The 27,359-nt window shown below is 39.6% G+C and overlaps 1 protein-coding gene and 1 long non-coding RNA gene across 2 annotated transcripts in view; one reads left to right on the top strand and one right to left on the bottom strand.

Annotated features, from left to right (window-relative positions):
* The window catches only part of FGF9 (fibroblast growth factor 9), a 31,478-nt gene extending 15,149 nt beyond the window's left edge, over positions 1–16,329 (top strand). The window contains exon 3 of the mRNA XM_006271093.4: positions 12,922–16,329. Coding sequence (XP_006271155.1) covers positions 12,922–13,167 — 246 coding nt within the window. The 3' untranslated portion in view covers positions 13,168–16,329. The remainder of the gene's footprint in view (positions 1–12,921) is intronic.
* Positions 1,848–26,431, bottom strand: LOC109281833 (uncharacterized). Its single transcript, XR_002088616.2, has 3 exons — positions 25,491–26,431; positions 5,932–6,007; positions 1,848–4,961 (listed from the first exon to the last, which is right to left on the bottom strand). It is a non-coding gene; the product is annotated as an uncharacterized LOC109281833 (long non-coding RNA).
* Positions 26,432–27,359: the final 928 nt, after the last annotated feature.

Here is a 27,359-nt window from a genome sequence, read left to right as displayed (position 1 = left end):
TATGAGAAAAAGGCAAATATTATCCTAGAGTATATCAGGGGAGGTATTTCCACTAGGGATGGGGAAATGTTAATGCCATTGGACAACTGCACAAAACACCAATGAAACCTTGTGGAATACTGTGTACAATTTTAGTCAACTGTCTTCAAAAAAGATGCATTTAAATTGGGACAGGTGCCAAGGAAAGCTACTAAGATGATTGGAGGAAATGTAACAGCCCATCTTATGAGAGGAAACTAAAAGCATGGCTTGATTAACCAGTGTTTTTGGTGGATGTGCTACAAATTAGCTCCATACCCTCCCTGAGATCCTTGTCACCTGTCCAATTTGCTACCATGTTTTCTGCTCTCTGCCCAATCTTCCACTGTCGTGCATGTCCCCTCCCTGGCCTGCTATGTGCCACATGTGTGGAGGTTGACTACCCCTGGCCTAGACTTATAAAGTCTGAGAGGGGAAATGATTGTCTTCCATATACACATTAAGAGAGTAAAACACCAGATAGGGAAAAGAACTATTTAAGCTAAAGGACAGTGTTTGCACCCAAAAAAATGCCATACACTGGCCATAAATAAATGATCTGGAAACTAGAGGGTTCAAATCCTCAGAGGAGGGAAGTTCTGGAACAGTCATTGAATAGAATAATGGAGAAAAAGCCCAAACTGGAGCTTGATAAATTTATGATGAGGTTTTCTGCAATATAAGGGGACTGTACTTAGTAACCTAGGAAGTCCCTAGCAGTCCCATTGCTCTACTTAATTCTTTATTTGTGTTTTCAGTGAAGGCTAGGTCTGAACCTTTGCTGGTGGATTTCATCTAACAATTGTGCTTGGAGTCTCAGGTTCATGTGAAAGCAGTGGCCCATTGACTTTCAGCACCTCCTTCTCCCTAGCTCTGAAGTTGCCAAAGGTGTCTGTTATTTTAACCTTTTCTTTTGGGGCTTGGGGATCTCAATGAATTCTAAAAAGGTGATGCCCAGTTCTAAAAGGGTCTTTGGTTGTGTATGGATGGGAAAAATGTAAACCTTCTTTCTTCACGCCACTCTGCTGTAGGGCAGGAAACAGCTTGCCCTGCTGTTGGCACCATCTTTGTTGAGACTACAGATGTGAGAGATGCCATAGGATCCTCAAGAGTAGTTGCTACGGAAAACCCGTGTATGTTTTCTAGTATCCCTCAGCTTCCAAGATTATCCTTTTAGGACTTGTCCAGTGCAATCTGACTAAAAATTGGATAGTGTAGTTGTGAGGGATACAGAAATAAGCTAAGGAACCTGTATATCTATTTGAGAACTTGCGAGAATATCCTCTGTAAAAAACATTAGATTGGAATTCTTAATAAAACCTGAAATCAGCACTGTGTTCTGACATCATAATTTAATGATGTCATCCTACATGGTATTGGATCAATACTGATTTGGGGAAACAGCTAGTGAATCACCAGCACTGCTTCCATTGGCACTTAGGTTTTTGTTGGAGAGCTAAGTTTCAGGTACTGACTAGGTCTTGCAAAACTAGATGGGGTAATAGTAGATGACCTAAGTCAGTGACTCTCAAACAGGGTGCTGTGGCACCCTGGGGTGTCTCAAGATCCATTCAAAAGTGCTGTGGGATGCCACACAATGTTAATACTGTTACGTGTACAAACATGATTCACAAGATTAACCCAGAAATGTCCAATAGGAGTCCATGGTGTTAAAAAACATTCTGCCCTATAGTAGTCTTTCTGAGTTGTTTATAACAGAAGAATTGCTCTAGGAATTTTCTGGAATAAAAAAGGAGTCAAAACTAAGATCTGGAATTTTCTTAGGGGTGCCTGAAGTTCAAGAAGGTTGAAAACTACTGACCCAAGTGATTTCTCTGGTCTCGCTGTTTTATGGTTCAGTGATGAGCTTCTAATAGACCAGACATGCAGAAGTTATTTCTTTTAGTTAAACAGTTGACACATAGTAAAATAAAATTTTCCAAAAGAGTTACATTGCTTAGTTCTTAACTGAATTACTTCTCCTTTTCTCTTTCTCTGCATTTAAAAAAAGTGTGTGAATTCTGGGTACTCATGAAAATTGGGGACCAATAGACACAAGCAAATGTGCAAATTTTTTGTGCAGCTGTTCAAATATACCTCATTCTAGATTTGCAGCTTCCCACCTGTTCATATCCTACATTTTTCAGGAGCTGGCACAGTTAGTGATCTTAAACTGTATTAAATTGTGGTTTTATGGATTATGTTTCCTAGGGAATAGGGTAAAGATATGGAAGTGACATGTTAAAATGCATAGGCAAAATGGCACATTAGATATATGCTTGGAAGCTGTTCACAACATCAGATAGAGATAATTTTCTTTAGATTTGACTCAGTAGGTGAAATATAATACTTTTCACTTTTATTTGCTTTTCAGGAAGAGGTTAAAAGCTTAGGTCTCCATTGACTTAATTAGGAGATTTGTATCTCTAGGTCCTTACCCTGCAGTTTACATATGTTCATGCTGGTCTGGTGGTGTACAACAGTGCAATTGATTTATAAATTGAGAAATCCTAAGGAACAGTGCTCACTTCAGTATAAATCCACATCCTTTAAAAAGCTGTTTGTAAAAGATCATGATTCTTTTTGTAATGGGAGATTTTGGGATATTGTACTAGAAAGTGAGTACTGTGCAATGACCACAGAAGGAGAAAAAAAAAAAGACTTTAGTGGTTTGGTGCTGAGCACTTGTGAAATCTTGCCCAAAATGCTTATCATTAAAGGAAAAAAATAAAATTTAGCAGACTAAAGTGATTATGGTACATTGTAACTATGCTGGAGAAGCAGCACTTTAGGCCTGCTTCTGCTGCCATAGAAGTCAGTCAGAAAATTCTCGTTGACTGGCGGAGGTAAGTTTGAGTCCATTCATGCAAAACCTATGGGTGGTGGGCTTGGGAAAGATGGTGAAGGGATCTGAGAGCCTATTTCAGTGAAGGAGCAGTTTAAAAGGGAAGGACTTGGCCTTGATATGGAAAGGGTGAACAAAACTGCCAAGAGAGATATCGAGCAGATCATCTGAAATTACGCTCGTTCAGAGAGTAACGTTGACTTGACATTCTCGATAGAACTTAACAACGATGAACAGAAGCGAATACATCAAATTGCCCAAAAATATGGGCTTAAAAGTAAATCGCACAGGCAAGGTTATGTTAGATACTTGGTGGTAAGCAGAAAGAGGCGCAAGGAAGATTTATTAGACCAGCTGAAGCAAGAGGCCCAGGTTGGGCGTTATGAGCTTATTATGCCTCAAGCAAACTGAGATGCACGGTGCCCAGTTTTACCAGTGAACGCAAAACAAGACTGATTTCCTAGCTCCTGAATTAGAGAGAGAGATGCTACATTTCCTTGTTGTGGGGCATATTCATGCTGAAAATGTTCTATGTTGCTCATTTTAATTTTGAAAATGTTATTAGGAAATTAGAACCTGCCAAGTTCTGTCCAATTATATTAGCACGATCCAGACGCCAATAGTTCTGTTCCTGTATGTGTCTTTAGTTCCTCCATATTTTAATAGTTTTGTAATAGCAAAAATGCAAGTCCAACCACAGCGTATCTGACGCCACTTAAAATTATAGCTACCTTAGTCTTTTTGGACTCAGGAAATAAATATGCCTTTGTTATTTAAAAACAAACAAACAAAACAAAAAAAGGAAAGAAAATGCAGTTTGGAGGAAAAATTATGTAAAGTTGGTATTAATGACAATAAAAATAGTTTTATTTCTGGAAAAATTTTTCAAAAACATTTTGGGGCTGGACTCGACAATCTTCTGAGGTCCCTTCCAGCCTAATGTCTATGAAATCTATGAAATTGTTATTCTGATAGTATCCCCAGATCCTGATCAAGATAAGAGCCCCATTGTGTTAACACATGAAAAACATACATTTAGACATGGTCCTTGCCCTAAAGTGTTTGCAGTCTAAAGAAAAAATTTAGTCTTTGGGCACTTAGCTGTTTTGAAAAAGTATTATGTTTAAATATCTAAGGTGACATTTTGGCCACTTAAAAGCAATGAGAGTATTGCATGGACTGCATTTGGGACAGGATTTCACTCAGTGCACTCAAAGTTGAATTCTTGTTCAGAAAGTTTGAAGGGAATCCTTGAAGTCATGTTAATATGCAAGTGTTATCATGTGAAAAAAATCCCTTTTAGATGCTTTATAAAAAAGAATGAAATAATATTGAATAATTTTGCCCATAGGAGTTTGAAGTTTGATTGGGGGGGGGGAGAGGAGGGGGAGCAGGGGGGGAAAGGGATGTGTGTCCATTGCCTGATTCCTGCAGAATAATTGCCTGATCTTTCACCTTTTCATTCACCAATCCAATTGAAATCATAGGACATTTATAGATCTCCAGGAGGGTGGAGGTGGGGAGGGCAGAGGGGGTGTTTTAATTAGTGCAGCTCTGAGAGGCAAGCTAATTAAAGCTCCAAGAGTGTCACATGTATTAGTGTCCCTGTGCTGAAAAATAGCCATGGGGCACTTTGAACTAAAGCTCATAAAACGCCGGGGTGCTGATACACGTGATGCTGGAGCAGCAGCAGACTCGATTAAGCGCATCAGAGCAGCATCTCTGCACGTGTATAGGAACAATTACATTTTTTAAGACAAATTGACACACTGTCTTTAAGAAAGCTGAAATTAACTGTCTGGGTAAAGTATGACCTAATACAGAGGGATTTCACTGGTGTGGGGGTGGGGAGTATGGAGATAACAAAAGACCCAAGCCAGCTGATGTGTCTAAGAAATCATTGATGGCAGAAGCAGCTGCAGGTCTGAAAGCCTAATGCAAGGCACAAAAGCACAGAACATATTCCTGGCCTTTTTAGAGTTCTCTGATATTACATGTCCTGTGTCATATTTAGGAAAGGAATTACAAAAAAATTATCATTGAAACCCCTGAGGTGCCTTTCCATGGAGAGACGAATGGACAAATGAGTCAGGATAATCTGGAAAACAAATCAAGAAATAACATTTGTATAATAAGGATCAATGACTGTCTTAAAAGAAAAAACAATGATTTATTTATACTGGGTCTTCAAAGTGTAAGGCCAAAAGATCAGGAAGCTAACAAAAGCATAATCTTTAAACAGCTAAAATTAGTAAGATTATGACTTCTTTTAAAAAAAGAGCAGATGTTTAAATCGCCTTAAAATAGCCGACTTTTCCACCCAACTGACTAATGTAAGGATTGAAATCAATGGGAAAAAGTAGATTCCATGGGGGACAAACATTGGCCTCAGGTTTCCAGCTATCTTTACTAAGGCCATAAGCAAATTTTACAGGGTTCTGTCAAGCTCCAGTGGAGGCTTGGCATACTTGATATCTTTTGATATAACATAATAGAATGTGGGAGTTGGAGGTGAGTTTGGTGAAGTTACAGTCTTCAGTCAATCTAAACGTGGCTGAAGCTGTTCTTTTAAAATCTGTATTTTTCCCTTTTTAAAATCATTACCAGACTTCATAATTCAACTCCTATTTAAATGGATTTTTTTTCTGTTGATTTCACTAGAAATGGGGCTGTGTCTTATATTGGCTCCAAGACCAAAGGGTATGTAAAACCTTGCTTCTGATTCTTGGAAGGGTTTACTGTTATACATTTAGCCAACCATGAATTAGATACTCAGATAACATTGACATAACATCAAGGACTGTAGTCCTTGATTGTGCCAGGGAAACAAAAATAAAATAGAGGTTAGAAGGCTTTTAAAGTATGGCACAGTATAGTTCCAAATCTACTGGCATTACAGACAGTTGAAAACACCCCACAATTAGTCTTTCTGTTGTTTTCTTTACAAATTGACTTCCTTGGGCAGGGTTGGTAAAGAAAACTCAACTTCCAATCTGGTACCATTAAACTGAATAGGCGTTAGCTCTTCTAATTTTGAAATCAGTGGAGCAGTGATAGTTTGTACTAACCTTTGTAATTTTGTCATTGCCTTCAATGGCAGTAAGGGCAGGCTTTCCTATGGGTGAACTCCGTGCATTTCAATATCTGAACAGTGAAAGAAAGGCACTTTTATCAGTTTCATTTGTATGAGTATATGTAAAGTGTTCCCATGTTCAGGTAGACCCCCTTCTTGGAACAGCGACATTCTTGGCAAGAGTGACTCTAAGTGCAGTAAAGCTTTCATCATTTAAAAATATTTGCATTTCTAGTTAGAGCTCACTTAAAAACTTGACTGAATTAAAATGCTGAAAATCAAATGGAGTGGATATCAGTAAAATGAAGGTATGTATAATGAACTTGGTTCTTGTAAAAGGTGTTGGAGGAGAAGAGGGAAATTCTAGTTTTATTGAAATCAGTGATAAGTCTTGGGATTTCAATGTTAGTGCCAAAATTATTTATCTAAAAAAAGTAATTGTCTCCTTCCTATTACCCCTGATATAGAGGGACCACAGCTTCTTTGAGTAGTTTTTCATTGCTGACTCTACTAACAAGGGGAACAAGTGCTACCAGGTCCGCTGACAATTTTAAAATGACTTTCTAGGTTCTTCTCAGTCTGAGGTGGTTCAAACCTACATCTCTGGAGGGTGTAACCAAGCTATTAGCAAGGCTGGGTAGAGGCACCTTTCATTTCTCTTACTGAAGTTGGGTTGCTGCCTGGAAATCAATTCAAAATTTCTGGAGCCAGGAAAAGAGAGTATAAGAGGGACTCTGGTTTTGTGGCATAGTGGTAGGACAATAAACTGGGACAGGGTATCCCAGGTTTATGTCAGTGTTTGTTCAATGGCTACTTAATATAAAATATGACTGGTGACAGAAGCAGGGATTCAAAACTGGGACTTCCCTTTCTCAGGTGTGTATCCAAACTAGCAGGCCAGGGCAGCTTTTAGTATACCCACAATACAAAACTAGAGGCATGTAGGGAACATTCAGACCCAACAGGAAGATGCCTAGTGGATCACAAGTTTAGACATAGGCAACTTGAATCTTCCTAAATCTTGTTTTAGAAGCCTATTGCTTTAAAAAAAAAAAAAGAGGGAATTAGGTGATTAAAACAGGACTTTGATGGACTTCAGATAGTTAAATCTGAAATTGGAATCCGAAAGAAACCCTTCTCAGGAATCATTCCTCTTTTTTAACCCAACTGCCAAATGTAAAACACATATTTAATCCTGGGTGCAAGCAGCAGAGCCCAACACCTTCCCCATTACCTCTACCCCCCACAGAATGTCAGTAGGCTACAGTAATGACACCTCTTCCTCTTCCTGGCTGCATGATTTTTGCATTCTAGCTGTACAGTGGCTGAGCTTTAACAATAGGGATGAAAAATACTGCCACCCTTGGAAGTGGGAAATGAGGATTTGAATAGCTTCAGGCCAACAAGGGCCTGTGACCCATGTTTCCTACTTCCTGGGTGTGTCTACATGAATTGCTAACTGTGCAGTAGCCTGATAATACTGTGCGTTAGTGGGTCATAGCACAAACAGTGCTAATACACTACTGCACAGTATTATTAGGATACTGTGCAGTAGCATTACTAAAAAGGCACTACTGCACAGTAACTCTAGTTACTGTGCATTTATTTAGTACTTGATTATACAAGAACTAAATTAAATGCACAGTAACCACTGCACATAAATGAATGTGTAGATATGCCCCCCAGATACCTGCTCTAACCAGTAGGTCATTAAATAAGGGGAGGGCAGTAGCATTGTTACCACTTACTCTGGCTACACCTCAAAAAGGCAATACCTGTAGGTTCCTGATCTCAAGAGCAGATTCTGGACTGTGGATCCTGAGAGGATGGAGGGAACCTACCTTGCAACCCTAATTTGGACCTCTATGCTCTGGAGAGGAATGGGAGTTCAGAGACACCTTTGAACTTGGTATTTCCTATTGGCTAGCTCTAGGCAGTTCTCCACTTAGCATGTAGGCTTTTGTATTGCCATTCTTAGGCACCCAGCTCTGCTTCGGCATGGTGAAAGGAGCCTGGGCACCTGATTCTTGATGCTGGGTTCTATGCTGGGGTCCAGAAGCCTAAAATTTAACTTTGCAGGGCCTAACTTCTTTATAGGGTGTGCCCCCCAAATTCTTTTAAATGTTTCACCTTGTACAGTGTTTGCTAATGGGGGTGCATGCACAATAAAACTGTCTCATGAAATTACATTAACAATTTAGGAGGGGAAGCTAAGATTAATATAGTATCTTGTTGAAAGAACAAGATGACCTAAGGCAGACCAAATATAATTGCACAACTGGGGGCTGGCCAAGACACCTGCCTTAACATCTTAGGTCTTGTTAAAAAATATTTAATGATCATATCTGGCCTGAATTTCAATTTAACATAGTAGTAGGTAAACCTTTCCTCTAAAAGTACAATGCCTTTTACTTTTATTATGGGACATTCTTTCAGCAGTATAAAACTCTTTAAAGTCAAAGACATTTTTGATAGGTTTTTATAATAAATTATCAAATTATTTAACAGCTGAGAGCTGGCTGAATAGTGTCAAAATATTGGTTGAATCACCTTTATCTTGTTTTTCTTCAACATGCACAAAGTCAGATATTTAACAGGAAGTATTCAATGAGCTTTATTCACTACGGAAGCTTTATTCAATGAACCTTATTCACTATAATTAGACGGAAAAGTGGCACTGCCTAGTTACCAGTACTGTTTCCAACAGTGGCTGTGGTTTCCCTAGAGGTTCTCTATCCAATCAGACAACAAGCCTGCTTAGTGTGTGTGATCAGACGAAAGGATAGCCAAAGGGTTTATGACTGCAGTCATATTTATGACATCTCTTCAATTAATTACTGTATCTGAACATGATGTTACACTATTGTAATCTAAGTTCAATAGCTTGTTCAGACCATTGCATATGAAAGACCAATTTTATTATAATGCCATCGTTTGCAAGTAAACCATGAAGGGAAATGCTTAAAATAATAGTTCCTTTTTTAAAAATTTTTCATAGCACACACAATACACTAGGCCTGTAAGATGAAAGTAGCATATACGCTTTTAGGGGAGAATATACCTCTAACCATGAGCTTACTTTATAAAAGATGAACAATCTTTGATATAATGCATAGGAGACATATTAAGAGTATTGACTGACCTTTTAAACTGACTTACTGATTTCTTTTTATACTGTTTGGGGATTTTTGGATTATATAAGTATTTTTTAAATGTCTGTTTCAATTCAGATTAGTGTAGTAGTTTCATGGGTCAGGACAAAACTGTAGGTTTCTTTAAAATAAAATTGTTTGACCCAAACGCACAACAGGGCATGTTTGTTGTTATATTAGTAAAATTGGGCAAAATAATTTTCTTTTGGTCACATTTCAAAGTAAGTCACATAGTTTACATGTAACCATAATTAACAGGCCTTCAAAGGAAAAAGAGAATATTTTTGGACAGGACATTGTATTTCACTTTCATTTACTGATCAACACAAATGTCTACTATTAAATATTTTTCCAGTAAAAGTTACTAGCCCTGAGAATTAAGCTATTCTCATAATACTGCCCATATGGATTAAGTGTTTTCTTATTTCCATACATTTTAAATCAGTTGCTCCACAGGAATATATATTAAAAATAATCTATTCAAGCCTTCATTGTGGTATCCTATAGTCCTCTACTTTATTAATTCATAGTCTTAGGTTTAATGGGGCTGGCTGGAAGTTTTGATGTTGTAATTACTGTTTTCTCTACTGCTAAGTAGTGGATAATATAAAAAGAAAAAGGGGTTTCCATAGTAGCTAATATTTGCCAGATTTTGTTCCGAAGTACCAAGTTAGCAGATTTCTGAATTAAACTCATATTTACTACTTGGGCTTTGTGATACAAAATGTGTATACAACTACTTTAAAATAATTTAACAAAAAGCAGACCATGGAAATTCAGTAAAATAAGAACTGATTGCTTCATAGAGAGTACTGCGTAGCCCTTTTACCATGACATCCAGGATATGGGGAGGAGTGTAAAGTCAAGTGTAATTGTGACCAAGCCTATCTTGCAGTAATTTGTTTGTATCCCTTATACAGTAGCTAATATGGGGCCTGATTCAAAGCCAACTGAAGTAAATGGAAGTCTGTTTATTTTTTCAGGTTTAAGTCTTCAGGTCAAGCCAGAATTTCTGTGCGCTCTAAACAGTTGTTTCAGAATATTATAAAACAGCTCTTATTTCCAGCTTACCCTGAAGTTGTGATTATATGTAAAGATCTAACACGAGTTTTCCTTCTAAGTGGGTAACATGCATTTTGATATAATATAGGAGGGGTCTAGTGATGTTCTAAAAGGAAAATTAAAACATTTAGTAGACAATGCAGAATACAGTGAGGTCTGTTGAGTAGTATACTGCAGTGTTGTCATAACTCATTAAGCCTGCTAGAGAAAGGATAGACTATTTTAGACTGTGCACCTTCTGGGGATAGGAAAAAAACCTGTTCTTTTAAAAATATACATTTATGATAATACTAAAAAAAAATCTCATCATTTATGAAATGTAGATGAAGTGAATAATTAATGTCTTCAAGAAAGGACAGAATGACATTTTAGGAAGATCTCTATTTTTAATAAGGATTGAATCTGCAGTGTATGTCATGTGATCTGATTCCCTGCAGAGAGTAGAAAAACTTAATTTGAATTAGTTTCATGTTCCCTGTGGAGCTACACACACAGCATACAACACCACTCAGCATCTGCTTTTGCAATTAAAGAAAACAAAGTAATTTTAAAAATCACTCCAACTAAACAAAATGTTAGGACAACACAAGCAGTACTTAAATGTTATTCCATTTGTACAGTATCAAGAAGATGCATATTACAAAGATGCCTGTTTTGTCTTCTGCGTATTCTCTGGATAGCTATTAGAGAACATTTAACTCTCTCAACTTCTGTTGATGTTAGTAAAACATGTTATTGTTGCAACTCCTTGTTCAAAGTCAGTGTGGTGATTTCTGGCAGTAAATTTTACAGAAGTAGGAAGCTAAAGAATTGAATTCTTTACCAGTTGAGGATTTACTTAAAACAAATGTGTCTTCTTATTTTTTCATAAGCATTAGTACTGCTAGAGACAAAATATTTCACAAAATTGTGATTAAAAATGTCCCAAGAAAGATGCATTTTATAAACTTATTTAAAAATAAGGGGCCATTTGAGTTGCTCATGTGTATGTACACACAAACAAAGGGGGGGTGGTAAAAGAGGGGAGGAGGAAGGGCATAGAAAAGAGTATTGCAGTTAATGGGACTAGCAGTATGGACAGATGAAACGCAACGCTGCAAAAGGTAGGGAAGGAATTAGAATCCGAGGCAGGATCATCCCCATCTAAACCATTCTAGGCATGTGGTTATCTCACTTGTTCTTAAAAACTTCCAGGGAGGGAGATCTCACAGCATTTCTAGATAATCAGTTCCAGAGCTTAACTGTCCTCATGGTTAGAAAGTTCTTCCTAATATCCAACATAAGACTGTTTAACTATATGCAACTATAGACTGTTCTGTAGCTTGGTGCTTATCACTTTCCTGGGAGCAGGAAGATGAGGTTTTGAATCCATTCAGGCCGAGGTGAGCCTAGAAACCAGGTCTCCCACTTCCTACATAAACATTTTACCTGAAGTTATAAAGAGGTAGGGAGCATCAATACCTGTTTTATTGTTTATCAATGGCATGTTTTATTTGGGACAGTGACTACTGTGCTTTAAACTTGACTCAGTGCTGCTGGTACATGTTAGGTGGACTTCACACACCCCTATTGGATTGATTCCCTCGGGGAAGCAGGCAAAATTTTGGTGTATTAGTGCCTGCCTGCTCTGATATGTAGGGAGCTTTCAGGACTACAGGTTAAGCACCTCTTGGGTTTTACTGTTGTTGCAGTAGAATCCTTCCTTCCTTCTCTATGTAAGCACTGCACCCAAATTCTAATTAAGTCCAGTTTTAGTACCTAGGGTGCCTTTGTGCATTTTGCCCTAAGTTATCATAGTATCATAGTCCTTAGGGTTGGAAGGGACCTAAACAGATCATCATCATTATTATTGAAGCCTATAGAACAAGTTTAGGGTTTTTTTTGCTGTATTTCACAATTTTAATCCTTTGTAATAAAGGTTAGAGCAAGTACTAATACAAGTTCAGTAACATCATTTTGCTGCTAGCTGTTTGCCAATATAGAGCATTAAAGTGTTTGCTATTTTTTGTTGTTTTGTTGTTTCTCAAAACAAGTTATTGGAAAACATTTTGCTATTCACACATGTATTGTATATATGTATATGGTTTTGTGCATGTTAAAACATTACTAATATTAAACTAAAGATTCAACAGAACTTTCTTATTTATGCATTGCACATTTTGCTATTTGTTATATGCTATACACAAAATGGGTGTGCCTACACGAGACTCTACTGCACAGTGGTTACTGTGCTTTTATTTAGAACTTGTATAATTAAGAACAAAATAAATGCACAGTAACCAGAGTTACTGCGCAGTAGTGCCAGCAAATGTCTTTTAAGTGATGCTACTGAGCAGTAGCCAAATAATACCATGCAGTAGCATGTTAGCGCTGTGATGTACTACTTTGCAGTATTATTCAGCTACTGTGCAGTCAGCATCTCATGTAGACACAGCCAGTGAGTCACTAATATCGATACTTGAAGGTAACCAGGTACAATTGGGGTCAGACTCGATGATCTGTTGAGGTCCCTTCCGACCCTAGCATCTATGAATCTATGAATTTTTAAAATACAGTGGGCACATCTACACGAGATGCTACGTCACACTACTGCACAAACGATTGTTATTGTGCCATCATCTAGTACTTCCTTTAGGAACCACTAAATGATGGCGCAGTAACAACGATACTGTAGCAGCATGCATAGACACGCTCAGTATGAGGCACATTAAATGGGTAGAAAGTTATTTTTGCTGTTATCTCCTCACTACTTTTTTCTTTCTTTTCCACAGGAAAAATTAACCCAGGAGTGTGTATTCAGAGAGCATTTTGAAGAGAACTGGTATAACACATATTCATCAAATCTATATAAACATGTGGACACTGGAAGACGATATTATGTTGCATTAAATAAAGATGGGACTCCAAGAGAGGGGACTAGGACTAAACGGCATCAAAAATTTACACATTTTTTACCTAGACCAGTGGACCCTGAGAAAGTACCTGAACTATATAAGGATATTTTAAGCCAAAGTTGACAAAGACAATTCCTTCACTTGAGCCCTTAAAAAGTAACCACTATAAAGGTTTCATGCGGTGGGTTCTTATTGATTAGCTGTGTCATCACATCAGCTCCACTGTTGCCAAACTTTGTCGCATGCATAATGTATGATGGAGGCTTGGATGGAACATGCTGATTTTGTTCTGCACTTAAAGGTTTGTCCTCCTGGAGGAGAGCCTATGCCCACTCGCTTGATTTATTACGAGAGAGAGAGTGTGTGAGAGTGAGAGATTGAGTGAAAGAGAAAGAGAAAGAGAAGCAAAAGCAAGAAGGAAAAAGGCCTGATGCATGCTGGGAAATAGACACGCTTTTAAATTTTTGATCAGTTGTACTTCGTCATATATCAGCATAGCTGCCATACTTTGATTCATCAGGATTTTTGGCTGGTGGCCTGCTCAAGTGTACGCTGCATTTACAAAGGCATGGAGGGTGCAGTCTTACTTAAACAAGAGACTTTTCAGTTAATTGCTCCCTGGGCAGCATCCCAGTGAGTTTAAAGCAAAGACCTCTTAGTAAAAAAATAAAAGGTTAAATTTATTTATAGAAATTCCAAAGGCAACATTTTATTTATTTTATATATTTATTTATTATATAGAGTTTATTTTTAATGAAATATGTACAGGCCAGATAGGCATTTTGGAAGCTTTAGGCTCTGTAAGCATTAAAATGGCAAAGGCCGCTATGAACCTGTGGTAAATTCATGCAAGTAAATATAAAGGTGCATGGATACAAAAAATTCTAGTGACCCTAATGTACTAAAGGCGACAATCTATTTTGTGCCCATATTATTGTAAAAATATGCACACCACTCATGACACTGAGTATTCACTCTTCTGACTGCTTGTTCCATAGCTTATCCCCAGAGGATTAAAGATAAAACTGGGTCTTCAAATTTATTCTGTGTCTGTAATATTTCCTCTCCTATAAAAAGTGACTTATTCCATCATTGTAAACTTCACAGTTCTGGAAAATATAGGGGGTGGAATATATTTTACTTGTTAAAACCTACTGCAGATTATACCAAAGCTAAATGATAAACATGCTTTTTTAAGCAGAATGCCAGAGCTAAGTAATGTCAACAGTTGTACTAATTAAAATGCTCATAAATAGCACATAATGGTTTAAAAGGACAAGAACAAGATAAAGAGGATCACTTTTGAAAACATGTTTATTTGTGCACTTGACTATCTACTATGAATTATACAAGTTCCATAGGGGTCATTGTAACATCTTTTATGAAATTTGCTTTCAGTGTGAACTGTCATAATACTTGATATTAGCACCCTTCTTAAAGTAAAACTTGCAAAATGAAACTAATAAATCTCTATTAATAATGAGGGGAAAATTATTATACTTGCTTTTTTCTTCCTGAAGCTACCGTCCAATATCCATGAGTTACAAGTGAGTTTATAATATGTAATATATGCAGCTTTTGTAACATTTTATGTTTAGCTCATAACCACGTTTTTAGCAATAATGATGTTTGATTTTGCCCTTAGGAAAGAGACTATCTTGTTACAATATTCTGAAGAAAATAGAGGATAGATTGTTAAGAGCATAATTTAAAACAATGGAAGTTTAGGTTCTGAGCCTACCTCTACTGAAGTGAATGCAACTTTTTGCATTGACTTCATTGGGAGCAAGGTCAGGTTCTTCTAGACAACTGCACAAGGAAATTGAGTATGGTCATTGATATATTTTGGGGTGGCTACACATATGTTTCCCACCAGTTTTAATTTAATAATCCAAAAATATATTTTGTTCTGATAAGAAATTGTCCGCATGATAGAAAAGCACATTATTTGACTTCTGTTAAGGAACAGCATATGGCTGAAGGTTATGACCACTTGTGACCTCTCTGTGCTCAAAGGTGTGATGTAATAGGTAGCAGAGGCTATATCTTGGCTCTCAATACTAGTAGACTACATTATGTGAAATATGGCATTTTCTAATAATTGTTACTGAATGATACAGCTATATAAATTAACTTAGTTGATTTAAGATAATTGGGGATTGCCTATTTATTTGCCTATGGATGACATTATTGTCTAAGGATTCACAGCATCCTAATATATTACATTAAAACATTAAATTGTTTATTTTAATCCCTCCAATATTGCTGAAATGTTCAAATAGTTTGGCTATAGATTAACCAAATGGTAAACTACTTAAATAGAAGACATTATGCCTATCTGGTCAAAAGGGAGAAATGGAGTTTCCAGGATGTATCAGGTTCTTTATTTAGAATTAAAGAGGTTCATTTAAGTGAACTGTAAAAAATAAAAAGATTATAATGATCTGAATTTGTAGTAAATTCACAAACATCAGGACATTAGTCACAAATGTTAAAATATAACCATGAATTGAGGCTAGGATGGTAGGTCACAGTTTGAGTCTTAACATTGAATTACCTTGGATTTTTAGTCATAGGCAGATCATTAATATTAGTTGACATGCTTTTGTTTAATTTATTTTTGTATTTTTCTAAGAAAGGAGTAAAAACAAGAAAAAATGTTATGAGCTTACAGCAGTCAATATAAACTGTAACCAATTTACTCTAATAACCCATAATGGCATATAAATACTGAATTTATGTAAATATAAAAATATGTAATTTAATGTAGGATTTATTGCAAGACTGGATGGTCCAGGAGTTGGCAGTAGGCCACAAAGTCTTTCAGCCCAGGTTTACTGGTTTGAATTTAGCTCATGTCAAATAGTGAACAAAAGTTTGCTTGGTCACTTATGTAAAATGAATTAATTATGTTTGTTTTCTAATGGAGTATGGTCCACACCACAAAACCAGTACCACCTTGGTGCCAGTTAGCACCCTTGCCAAGGACTGAATGGGCACAGAGACTCAAAAGCCCTTTGAGTGCTTTTGTGAACCTTTGAAAGCAGCCTGAAGATAATGGAATAAAGGGTTGGGGGAGCTTGCCTGGATGCAGTGCCTGGGCTGTAAACAAACATAAATCTTCATTTTTTAGTACTATCAATCTGGCACCTTTCTTGAGCACTAAAATTCATTGAAGAAAAATCTGAAAAAATGGGTGTTATTTACTTGCTATTCTGTAATGGTGTGTAAATACATACAGAATTCTGTAATTTGTATAAATACATTGTTATAGAATTTTGAAAATTGGTATTATTTACTTGATATCCCTTTAGAGCTGGTTTTCACAATGATGCGTTTATGGAATTATGGCATTTAAAAAAAGGTCTTGTATTTCTAGGAAGTCCCACATATAGCAAACCCATTAACATTTACGTTTCTTTTTCTAATTTGGGAGGATGTGGGAAGATCTTTCTGCTAGAAGCTTTTTCAAGGATTTCACTCTGGGCAGATCTGTAAAGTATTTGGCCAATATGGAAAAATGTGCTTAAGGTCTAAATCGACTTTACTGAGTTTCTTGGTTCTGATTTAACACTAATATGGGACAAGCAGCGCTCAAAAGTTAGGCAAAGGAAAACTTGGTAGAGAAGGGAAGATGCTAAAGGGAAGAAAAGACAAATCTGAAGAAAATGGTCTGGTTGCCAGTCACAATGGAATTTCACTCACTCTCACATAGAGGAAACATGAATGTTTTAATTATTGGGTATAAGAATATGTATGGAGAGGAAGAGGGTGAAAGAAGAATGAGGTGAGTGCTACCATTGGGGTATGTGAATGGGACAAAAGTTTACTTAATTAAAACACAAATAGGGAGAAAATGATGAGGTAAACTACTTGCTTCAAGATAGTATTTAGGTTTCCCCTAAAACAACATAGGAGGAAGCAGGGGAAGATATAGCAGCAGCTTCTGTGCCTTCACCCTATACTCATTTTATCCTTCAGAGGACCCATTGCCTTCATGTTCTGAATTTCATACACATTTTATTTTATGTTGCTTAGCCTTGTAGTAAAGGTATCAAGTGAAGAGGAAAATATAGGCCCTCATATACAACATTAGAAATAATGGGCTTTTATTGTACAAAAGTAGAAACAGGCTTACACATCTTCCCTGTATGAACTCATGTTCTAACTAATACGCTTTGTAATACCCCTGTCATGTGGCTATTTTCCCTATCTTACAAATGGGGAAATTGGGCTACAGAAAGACTGAGGTCAACTTTCAAATGAGGATGCCTAAAGTTAGGCATGGCTTGATTCTCAGAGGTGCTGAATCTGGAAGCCCTGTTGATTCCTTGGAAACTGGAAGTTTTGAAAACCAAACTGTTCATCTAAGTGCCTAAATTTAGGCAGCCATATTTGACACTCTCTCCCCAACATTGGCTAGAATAATTTGTTACATAATTTATTAGTTTAAGTTGGGAATAGAAACCAAAAGATCGGAAAGAAGGGAACCTTGCAGGTAGGATATTAGAAGTGATTACTGTGTTTCATTTACAAAATACTGCATAAAACCAATCTTCTTGCCTTTTTTGGTAATTATGTATTTTAATAGGTTTTGCACATTCTTCTTTATTGGGAAAAGGAATGCTGTGCTCTGAATCTTTGAAGTACTTTGTATGATGATAACCATTTTTGTTGACTTGGCCACAATGTAGAATCATAGAAAGTTAGGGTTGGAAGGACCTCAGGAGGTCATGTAGTCCAATGGTTCTCAACTTTTTTCACACTGGGGTCTATTAGCATAACTATCAGCATGCTGTGACCCACGCCCTCCTGGTCCCCGACCCACAGAGTCTCTCTCTCTCTCTCTCTCTCTGTTTGTCTCTCTTCCTCATAACTGCTGCATCTGGCCCATTCCCTCCCTCTCCCACTGCTTTACACTACCCTGCTGCATGCTTACCATGCCCTCCGTCCTCACCCTCTGCCCCGTGTGCCAGTTTCATGCAGCCTTTCAGCATTTCCCTCAGACCTCCCCACAACCCTTTAAACTTCTCTTGCAACCCACTTTTGGGTTGCAACCCACAGGTTGAGAAACGCTTATCTAGTCCAACTGTCTGCTCAAAGTAAGACCATCCTCAACTAGATCATCCTAGCCAAGGCTTTGACTAGCCTGGTCATGAAAACCTCCAAAGATGGAGATTCCACAACCTCTCTAGGTAACCTGTCCCAGTGTTTTACTACCCTACTGCTGAGAGAGTTTTTCCTAATATCCGACCGAAACTTCGCTTGCTTCAACTTGAGACCATTGTTCCTTGTTCTGTCATCTGCCACCACTGAGAGCAGTCCAGCTCCATCCTCTTTGGAACCACCCTTCTTGTAGTTGAAGGCTGCTATCAGATCCCCCTCAGTCTTCTCTTCTCCAGATTAAATAAAGCCCAGTTCCCTTAGCCTCTCCCCAGAGGTCATGTGCCCAGCCCCCTCACCATTTTTGTTGCCCTCTGCTGGACTCTCTCCAATTTGTCTAAATCCTTTATGTAGTGGGGGGCCCAAAACTGGACACCACATTCCAGATGTGGCCTCACCACTGCCGAATAGTGGGGAAGAATCACTTCCCTCAGTCTGCTGACAACACTCCTACTAATGCAGCCTAGTATACCATTAGCCTTCTTTGCAACAAGGGCACGCTGTTGGCTCATATTCAGCTTATTGTCCACTGTAACCCCCAGGTCATTTTCTGCAGAGTTGCTGCTTAGCCAGTTGGTCTATAGCCTGTACCGCATGGGATTGTTCTGTCCTAAATGCAGGACTTTGCTTGTCCTTATTGAACTTCATGAGATTTGTTTTGGTTCAATCCCCCAATTTGTTAAGGTCTCTCTGAATCCTAGCCCTACCCTTCAGCATATTTACTACTCCCCCCAGTTTGGTGTCATATGCTAACTTGCTGAGAGTGCACTCCATCTCATCTTCCAGGTCATTGATGTGAGGGAAAAACATTATTTAGCCTTTTACAAATCACACTAGTAAATTGCCCATCAAGAATGAAGTGGGGAAGTGGGGAGCAGGGACAGAGCCCTGTGTCCACCCCCCTTTGTCCGGGCCTGTTCCTCCCTTTCCCCCTCCGCCCCTGCCAGTTGGGGTTTGGTCCTGCTCCCCTCCTCCCCCGCCATGTCAGGCCCAGGCCTGCTTCTCCCTTCTCCCACTGCCACATTAGGCCCAGGGCCGCTTGCCCCCCTTCCCTCCATCACTGCTTGGGCTCTGGGCTCACTCCACCTGCCGCTGCCTCCAGGGAGCTCTGTCCCCGCCATCATGTTTCCTGTCTGGAATGCTCTTGGAGCACTCTGATTCGTTGTTTCAGACCACCAATCAGAGTGCAAATAAAGCATTATGGACAGACTAAGGCTTTTATAATATTAGAATTTGCTGTTGATTGTAAATGAGATCTGATATAATACTGCAGATACCCAGACTTTCCCTAGAATACCACTAAAGTGCTGTCTCTTTTCCCCTTACATCTGTACACTTCCTATTACAGTTCACAATGGATAAAATAATATTTAGCTATATATTATTAATGATAAGGAATCATTTAACCTCCTTGAAAATTCTTTGCTGAAGTAAGAGGGAGCTCTATTTTTATGTTCAGCTTCTACAAGATGTGACTATGAAATAGCTAATGAAATAACCTTGAAATGGATTCAGCTGTCAACATGCTTTTCACGTTTATGCTAGGTAATCTTATCAAATTAGGATGATATGCAAAATGTGACCTATGAATTGTTTCTGTGTACTAAGGACATTATTTATATTTATCTTAAAACTGAAAGCAATACACCTAGAGGAAGAGAGCATTTCTTTAATGTTGCTATTCATGCATTTTGCTAAAATTGCATTTTCTGAAATGGAGGCTTTCTGTAATTTCAAGTGCAAAGTTAATTGCTGATAAACAGTGTTTGAAAGGTGATTATAGAAACTGAAATAGTTCTCTGATCTTCTCATTACCATTCCTCTTTATAGCTATGCCCTTTTTAGCTTACTTCTTTATTTTGCATACCTTCTTTTAATCCAACTCCTACTTTGTTAATCGTGCTGCCTGCTGTTACTCTGCACACACTGACTCAGTTGTTGCCAATTCTATATCATTGTTCTCTTTGGCTGTACTAATTTTCTGTTTCTGATCTTCTTATGTTTTTACTGGGAAGACACTAATAATTGTTCCCTTTGTTGTCATCCAACAAGGGGAACTCAATTATCTTTGAGTAAAATTACCTACCACAATTAATTTCAGAGTTGTGGTGAAATTTCAGGAATTTTTACATATTAATTGCCACACTAAAAACTTGTCTTTGGGTGCTTCTACATGAGACGTTTACTGTGGAATTGTGTAACTAGCTCCTTAATAAATGCCTCAGCATCTACATGCGCAGTGCTATTAGGCTACAGTAAACTAATTAATTCTACTGTAGGTTGGTAATTGTAAACACCAGTACTATCTTATGGCAGAGTTTTTTTTCTTTGCGGCAACTCGTGTAGACGCTGACAGGGCTGGGTAGGGCATGAGGGTCCTTCAGTGCAGGGGCTGCCTGCTGGCTGGCCCCACACTGGAGCACCTTCGTGCCCCAGCCAGCCCCTCCACAGCAGGTTGAGCTGGGTTGGAGCAGCCCCTAGGCTGGCAGGCTGATCCCCGGCTCTGACCTGGCTCAGTGTGCATGTATTCAAACACGGTGCCTGGGAGCAGTACAGTTTATTGCTGCGTATTAATGAAACGTAGATGGGCCCTCTGTGTAATCCTCTCAGCAAGAATGACTAAATACTTACGTCTTACTTACAATAGTTCCGAGGTAATGGTATACTTACTCAATACATATACCATTTACTTCCCATTTATGGAGCCTGGGGTTCCATTTATTCTTATATTCATTGTCTCCCTATTTATCTTCAACTCTACTTTTCAGCTTTCTTTTCCAGGCTTTTAGTTTTCTCAATCACACCATGAAATTTCTGGGCCAATAAGCAGATGCTGTCTGCAAAGTCTAAGTCCTCCAAACCCACTGTATGTCTCTTAATTTCCCGTTATGTTTCTCATCACTGAATCAATAATCAGAAGAAATAGCAAGGGTGACAAAAATCACCATTATCTCATATATCTTTCTGTATCTGAAAGAGAGTTAGGTAGATTACCTTACAATCAGATCCATTATAAAAGGCTTTCACAATTTTAAATCTTTACTGTAATTTTGTTATGTCTCAGTAATTTGCAAGTGACACACTTGTCTGTGCTATGAAATACTTTATGGAAGCCTATACAGTTCATGTGCAACACTAAGTCATTTGATACTCTGTTCAATGATGATTCTTCATATAGCATTATGATCTGCCATGATTTCTCTTTCCTGAAGCCAACGTGTTTGTCCCCAAATTGTATGTCCACTGTTTATTTCATCCTCTTACAATACTTTTGCCAGTAGTTTGCTTGTTACAAAAGAGAATATAATGCCCCCAATTATTATTTTGCAAAAGACCATCTTTCTTTGGGTGTTTAATAGGGGTGTGTGTAATGGGCCATATTCAATTTGGATTCAGATTCAGCCCAAATTGGGGACAGTAATGTGATTAGTTGATTTGGATCACTGTCCCAATTCAGTTTGACCGAATCCGAATCTGAAGATTCGATGCTGATTCGGAGAGTCAGCGATTTGGCTATAGACACAGCTTTAAATGTTTTTTCTACATACCTTGAGGTACCAGCATGGCTCATGAACACTGTGATGGTGGGGCAGATGGAGCGTCCCAGAGGAGCATGGGGGGGCCCTGCACATGCTTGGCAGTGAGCCCGGAAGTGGACCGAAAATACTTCTGGTTCACTTCCAGGCCTGCTGCCGAGTGCACAGGGGGGACATCCCCCCCCCATAGCTCAGCACTCAGCTGTGGGGGACTCAGGGTGCCACCCCCAGACCCAGGAGGCATCAGTCACCAAGCCAGGGGGTGGAGGGGGGGTCCTGCAACCGCTCCCTGGTGGACCTGGAAGTGGACTGGTAGTGCTTTTGGTCTACGTCTGGGTCTACTCCCTAGCGCGCTGGGGACCCCCCAGTGGTTCTGTGGGACTCTCCATCCACCCCAGCATCATAGTGTTCACGAGCTGCCTAGTACCTTGAGGTATGTAGAAAAAACATTTAAAGCTGTGTCTAAATCTGAATCATCAAATCTTTCTGAATCTCTTTGAATTGATTCAGAGGGTTCTGAATCATTTCAGAGAGATTAAAGGGTCTCCTGATTCCATTTGGATTTGGCGATTTGGCTGCCAAAATGGGCCTAATCTCTGCCAAATCGAATCAATGACTGAAGCTTCGCACAGCCCTAGTGTTTAACCACCTTTCTTTTACGCCTAGGAACTTCGTCCTGTTCCCAAATTATACCAAAGACTCCACACATTGCTTCAATAGCACTTGGACCTTTAACACCTTCTCTAGGATTTCATCCCTCCAAGGATCTTTCAAAGGCTTTAACAGGTTTTCTCATTTTGTCTCTGAGTGTTAATCTTGAGAAGAAGCCTTAAGATCAAGATGAAATGGTACATGCTATGACTTGGATTCTCTCTGAGCCATAACACTATATTGAAGATAAAGGGAAATACAATTTTTTCAGGGAAGATAGGCAGAGTCCTTGTTTTCCTATGGGTTGCCTGTAAGGCCCTCTACCGAGCAGCATTTGGATGGCCCTGATGGGGTTAAAAGAAGTTCTGATAATTAGCAGGAATGTACACATCAAGTCAGTTCTATTCTCTTCTGTGCTTGTATTTTTAAATATATCATTGGTAACTTAACTACTGTGGGGCAACTGGGGCAGCAGCCTTGGGCACTGACATAGATTGGGGGTTACAAAACTAACTTCTACAGCCCAAGGCTGTGTGACCGTACTGGCAGCTGCAATTTGCCTCTGTCCCCATGCATTCCACTGCTCTGGGTTCCCAGCTGCTTTTTTATGCCTCTGTACATAATTAAGAAAGAGAATAGTCAAGGTGTATTTGGGCTGAAATTTTATAAAATGAAGCCTCTTGGTTTGCATGTGATCATTCATATGGGGAATACATAATAGGTTTGAACCAATGCACAACTGGAGCATCAGTTCATTTCCTGATGGAGAATGTGGTTGCTTAACAGAAGCATCATCTTGCAGACAATATTCAGCCATTATAGAGGTATACTGAGATTTAAGGCTTGATAAAGTAGAGCATTCTCCTTTTACTACAACAATATTTTTCCCCCAAGCCCTTCTGTTTTTCCCATGTAATGGCTATCCTCTTGACCCTGCATTCAGCTGCCTGCCTTCCAGCTGAGAAAGCCTGGATGGGACAGTACAGTGAGGCCTTGTCCCTCAGCCAGTCTAAAAGGATGCAAGTCAGCTATGCAAGGTGCTGCCTTCTAAAAACAGGCTATGTTGGCTGTCTCTGAGGGGAGAGAAAGAAGAGGCAGCAGCAAGTACTGTGCAATATATGGACAGAAGAGAAGTGCCTCCGGTTACATGGAGATTTTAGAAAACCAGTACAGTATGAAAAAACTTAAAGCCCAAGTGGATAAGGCCCTTATTTCCCTTTCAGTTTTTCTTTTTCATTTCTTCCACAATGCAGCATTATTATGAAAGTGATATGCATCAGCAAAGTTACAAAGATTGCTTGTTGCATGTGTTAAACTCATTCGTTTGACCCCAAATAATTAGTTGATTTTAAATTTAAAAAAACTACAGAAAAGCTGCAGTCTATTGTGAAGATTTTGGGTTTGCAAACCAAGGTCCACCTCTGATCCTTGCTTTCATAAAATCACAGAGCTCCCTCCAGTACTTCTTTACGTCAATGGAACCCATAGTGCACTGGTCCATTGCAATTATGATGTTTGGGATGAACAGGAATTCCTGGGGAAGTTATGGGAATGCATGTTTGTGCTGATTTTTTAGCACTTTTTAAAACAGTTGTTTATTTAGAAAGTAGAGCTTAAACCTGTGGGTGACTTCCTCTTCAATATATTTTCTTATGAAGATATTTATAACAAAGTCTGGTCTATGGGGAAATCAATGCCATTATTAATGGGTCTTAATTCTAAGGAAATACAGAATAATCATGACCCACAATTTCTGTTTCATGGGCATTCCTGGTACAACAGTGGTTCTCCATAAGAATAAAAGGGTTTTTGTTTTTTGTTTTTTTTTTAAATGATTCCAACTGTTTTTGCCTGTACAAATTCATTGTTCAGTGCTATATTTCAGTAGTTGACAGAGACCAGATTTAATGTCATCCATTTTAATACCAGATGGGCCTGCACCAAACCCCCAGACCAAATACTCCTGCAGGTTGTGGAAGTTTAGATTTATATATGAATTGTTCTGGGCTCAAATCAGTCAGTGGGGCTGGCTGGCAGAAGGAGGGGCCGGTTATTCAAGAAACCTTTTTTGGACACACTGAAGCTGCCTGACCACACATCTGTTCCAGATCTCCAAACGAGTGGGGAGAGAAGGGAGGGAGAACCGACCTGCAGTGCACTTGAGCAGAATAATCTGTGCCCAGAATCACATGGAGGGGCAGAGAAGCTGTTAGCTCAGTGGGGGTCCTCTGCTGTGGAGCAACAGAAGACCCAAGTGGATGCAATTTTCAGAATGACCAATTTACTAATTAAATGAGGGTCTCCACAGTTTACTATTCATTTTAATTAAATTGTTAAGCTAACACCACAGAGATATTTCTTTTGGCTACCTAAAACTCAGGAGGTATGCCACTGCCTCAGTGTTTTCTGTTTCTTTTGCTTTTTAGCCCTCATGGCTGCAATTCACAAGGTTGTGTGCACAGACTGCTCTGCTCAAGTGCATTGCAGATGGGTTCTCCCTCCTCTCCCCACTCACTTGGAGATCTGTAACAGGTGCATAGGCAGGCAGCTTCACTGTGGTCAAAAAAGTCTCTTGGAAAAGCAGCCCCTCTTGGAGCCATCCTAATTGAAGTGCCTGCAGCCTGCTCCTCCCCCCAAACACAGTATGTAACCCATGCAGTACTTCAAGAGGTACCCCCTCTCCAATTGAAGGGATCAAAGCAGGTGCACAAGCACTGTGGGAGATATAGGGACTCTCCTCCCCCTATAGAGCAGAGTCAGACCACCGCTGAGGACTTAACTATATACCTTTTAATGAGGAAACAATACTGGGAACATAACAGGCATAAATAAGGGGGTATAGTGAACACTACAATGACCCAAGGGGGTAGGATTCAACAGATGTTAGACACTTACAATCATTGACAAAAGACAGGGTTAACAAAATATAAAACACAAAACAGCAGAGCAAACAATACTGGTTGGTGAAATATAAAAAGGCACAAAATACAAAATGTCAAGGGCCAAAGAAATATAGGGCCTAGGTACCTGGAGAGGGAGAAAACACAATGGCCCCTCTCCACTACAAGAAGATTTGCTCCTTGTTTGCTTACTCACCCCAGCTGGGACTTGAACTCAGATATCTCATGTGGTAGACAGAAACACTACTACCCAGCCACCACTGGCAGCCCCTGCTCCAAACTGCTAGGGGTTTTGACCTTTCCAGAGCCCCAGCCTCATGTCAAGCTGCCTGGTCTCTGATTGGAGGAGCTGGAAGCCAAGCTGGGAACTCCTCAGGTCGCTGCTCAGATCCTTGCTGGAGCAGAGGAACTTCTGCTGGCCACAGCCTCTCATAGGCAATCCTGGAGCCCAGCAGGAAGCCTCTCCTACTGGCCACATGCCATGCTGCTAAGAGTCTAGCTGCTGCCTACAGGTCCTGCTTCTTCAGGCTCTTCTGGGGCAACTGTTCCCACCCCGCTGGCTCAGCTCTTGAAACTCCTTTCTTGTAGTCCCTCACTGGTCTCTCCCTGAGTCAGCTGCGCTGTCCCTTTTATCCCCCTCCAGGTGACCCAAGGGGTGAATCAGGAGACACGGAGGGTGAGTCTCTGGGGCCTGATCGGTGAGGAAAGGAAATCCCAAGTCCTCCAATCATCTTTTGCCCTTTCAAAACTCCTGGGCTGGGTCACTACCAGCCAGCCCATCACATGTACAAACACCCATAGTGTCAGGGGTACAGCCAAGATGCAGGAAGTCAGAGTTTGACCCTGGAGGATCACAACCTAGGGGACCAAGAACAGACAAGGTCAGGAAAGCAGGTCTGGAGCACAAGGGTCAAGGAGCTGGCAAAGTAGTCTGCAGTCTATGGGGTCCAGGCTAGAGCCAGCAGACAGGAAACCATGGGACAAACCAGGAACAAGGAGGAAGCCAGCACATAGGGAACAGGAAACTAGGAACAAACAAGCAGGACCTATGACACTGGAGACAAACAGGCAGCAAGTAGGAACTGGGAAACTAAGAACAAGGGGTCAGTAGCCTGAAGCTAGACAGAATTCTGGTGATGAGCCTCCAGGGCTTTGAAAGGGCTGCTGATTATAACTGGTCAGCAATGTCCATGCAGGCAACTGAGGCCAGCTGGGATAGTTAGGCCACTGACAGCCAGGCCCATTCAGTAACTGAAGCCAGCTGGGGGCAATTTAGCCTGTTAGTTACACTGACTCCAGATACTGTGGCAGAGAACCACAACCTAGTCTTCTGGTCCCCATGTGCTCTTTAGCTCACCAGTAGCAAAAGGGGTGATTGTCTTTTCACCTGTTCCCTCTGATAGATATTTGTTATGCTTCTGGAAAATATCTGCAATGCACAGCTAGTCATCTGCTCTTCCCAGTTCGGCTTCATTTTCTCACACTACAAAATTTGTTCTAAAAAATATCACATTTTCCAATATCATTTTCTGATTAGCAGCTGCATCTTACAGTGATTGTGTGCTATTCCATCTTTGCTTTCCACAAAAGGATGAGGGTTTCTTTATCTACTGAGTCGCACATGACACCAGAAAAACCTATTTTTCATGCTTTCACCTTGAAGCTCCATACAGCCATTACCACATTTTTGGTTGAGGCAGACAGGACTCCCTAGGAAGCAGTCAAGCATGTTTCTTATCTGAATGGAGAGGCTCCTGCTGGGAGATATATGACTCATTTTTTCACAGCTCTTGAGTGTGTCCTTGGCCCACCACCCTGGAGGAGGAGATATGGGCTGAGATTTTGACACTTATATTCCTGTAAATCCAGCCTACTTCAGATGAAGCAAAGGCCATAAAGAAAACCAAAACCAAGAAGTGTGCATTCTGCTTGGTTTTGCTTAACATCTTCACAGCACATACTAGCAATAGGCCACCAGGTCACTTGGACCTGTTCTTTTAAAACAAAAACAAGCACAAGTTCTTAAAACCAGCAAACCCTAAAAAATGGGTTTTAGGAAGGTGAA

This window comes from Alligator mississippiensis, chromosome 1, assembly GCF_030867095.1.
Source record: "Alligator mississippiensis isolate rAllMis1 chromosome 1, rAllMis1, whole genome shotgun sequence".
NCBI lineage: Eukaryota > Metazoa > Chordata > Crocodylia > Alligatoridae > Alligator > Alligator mississippiensis.
This window is presented reverse-complemented; position numbering and strand designations above follow the sequence as displayed.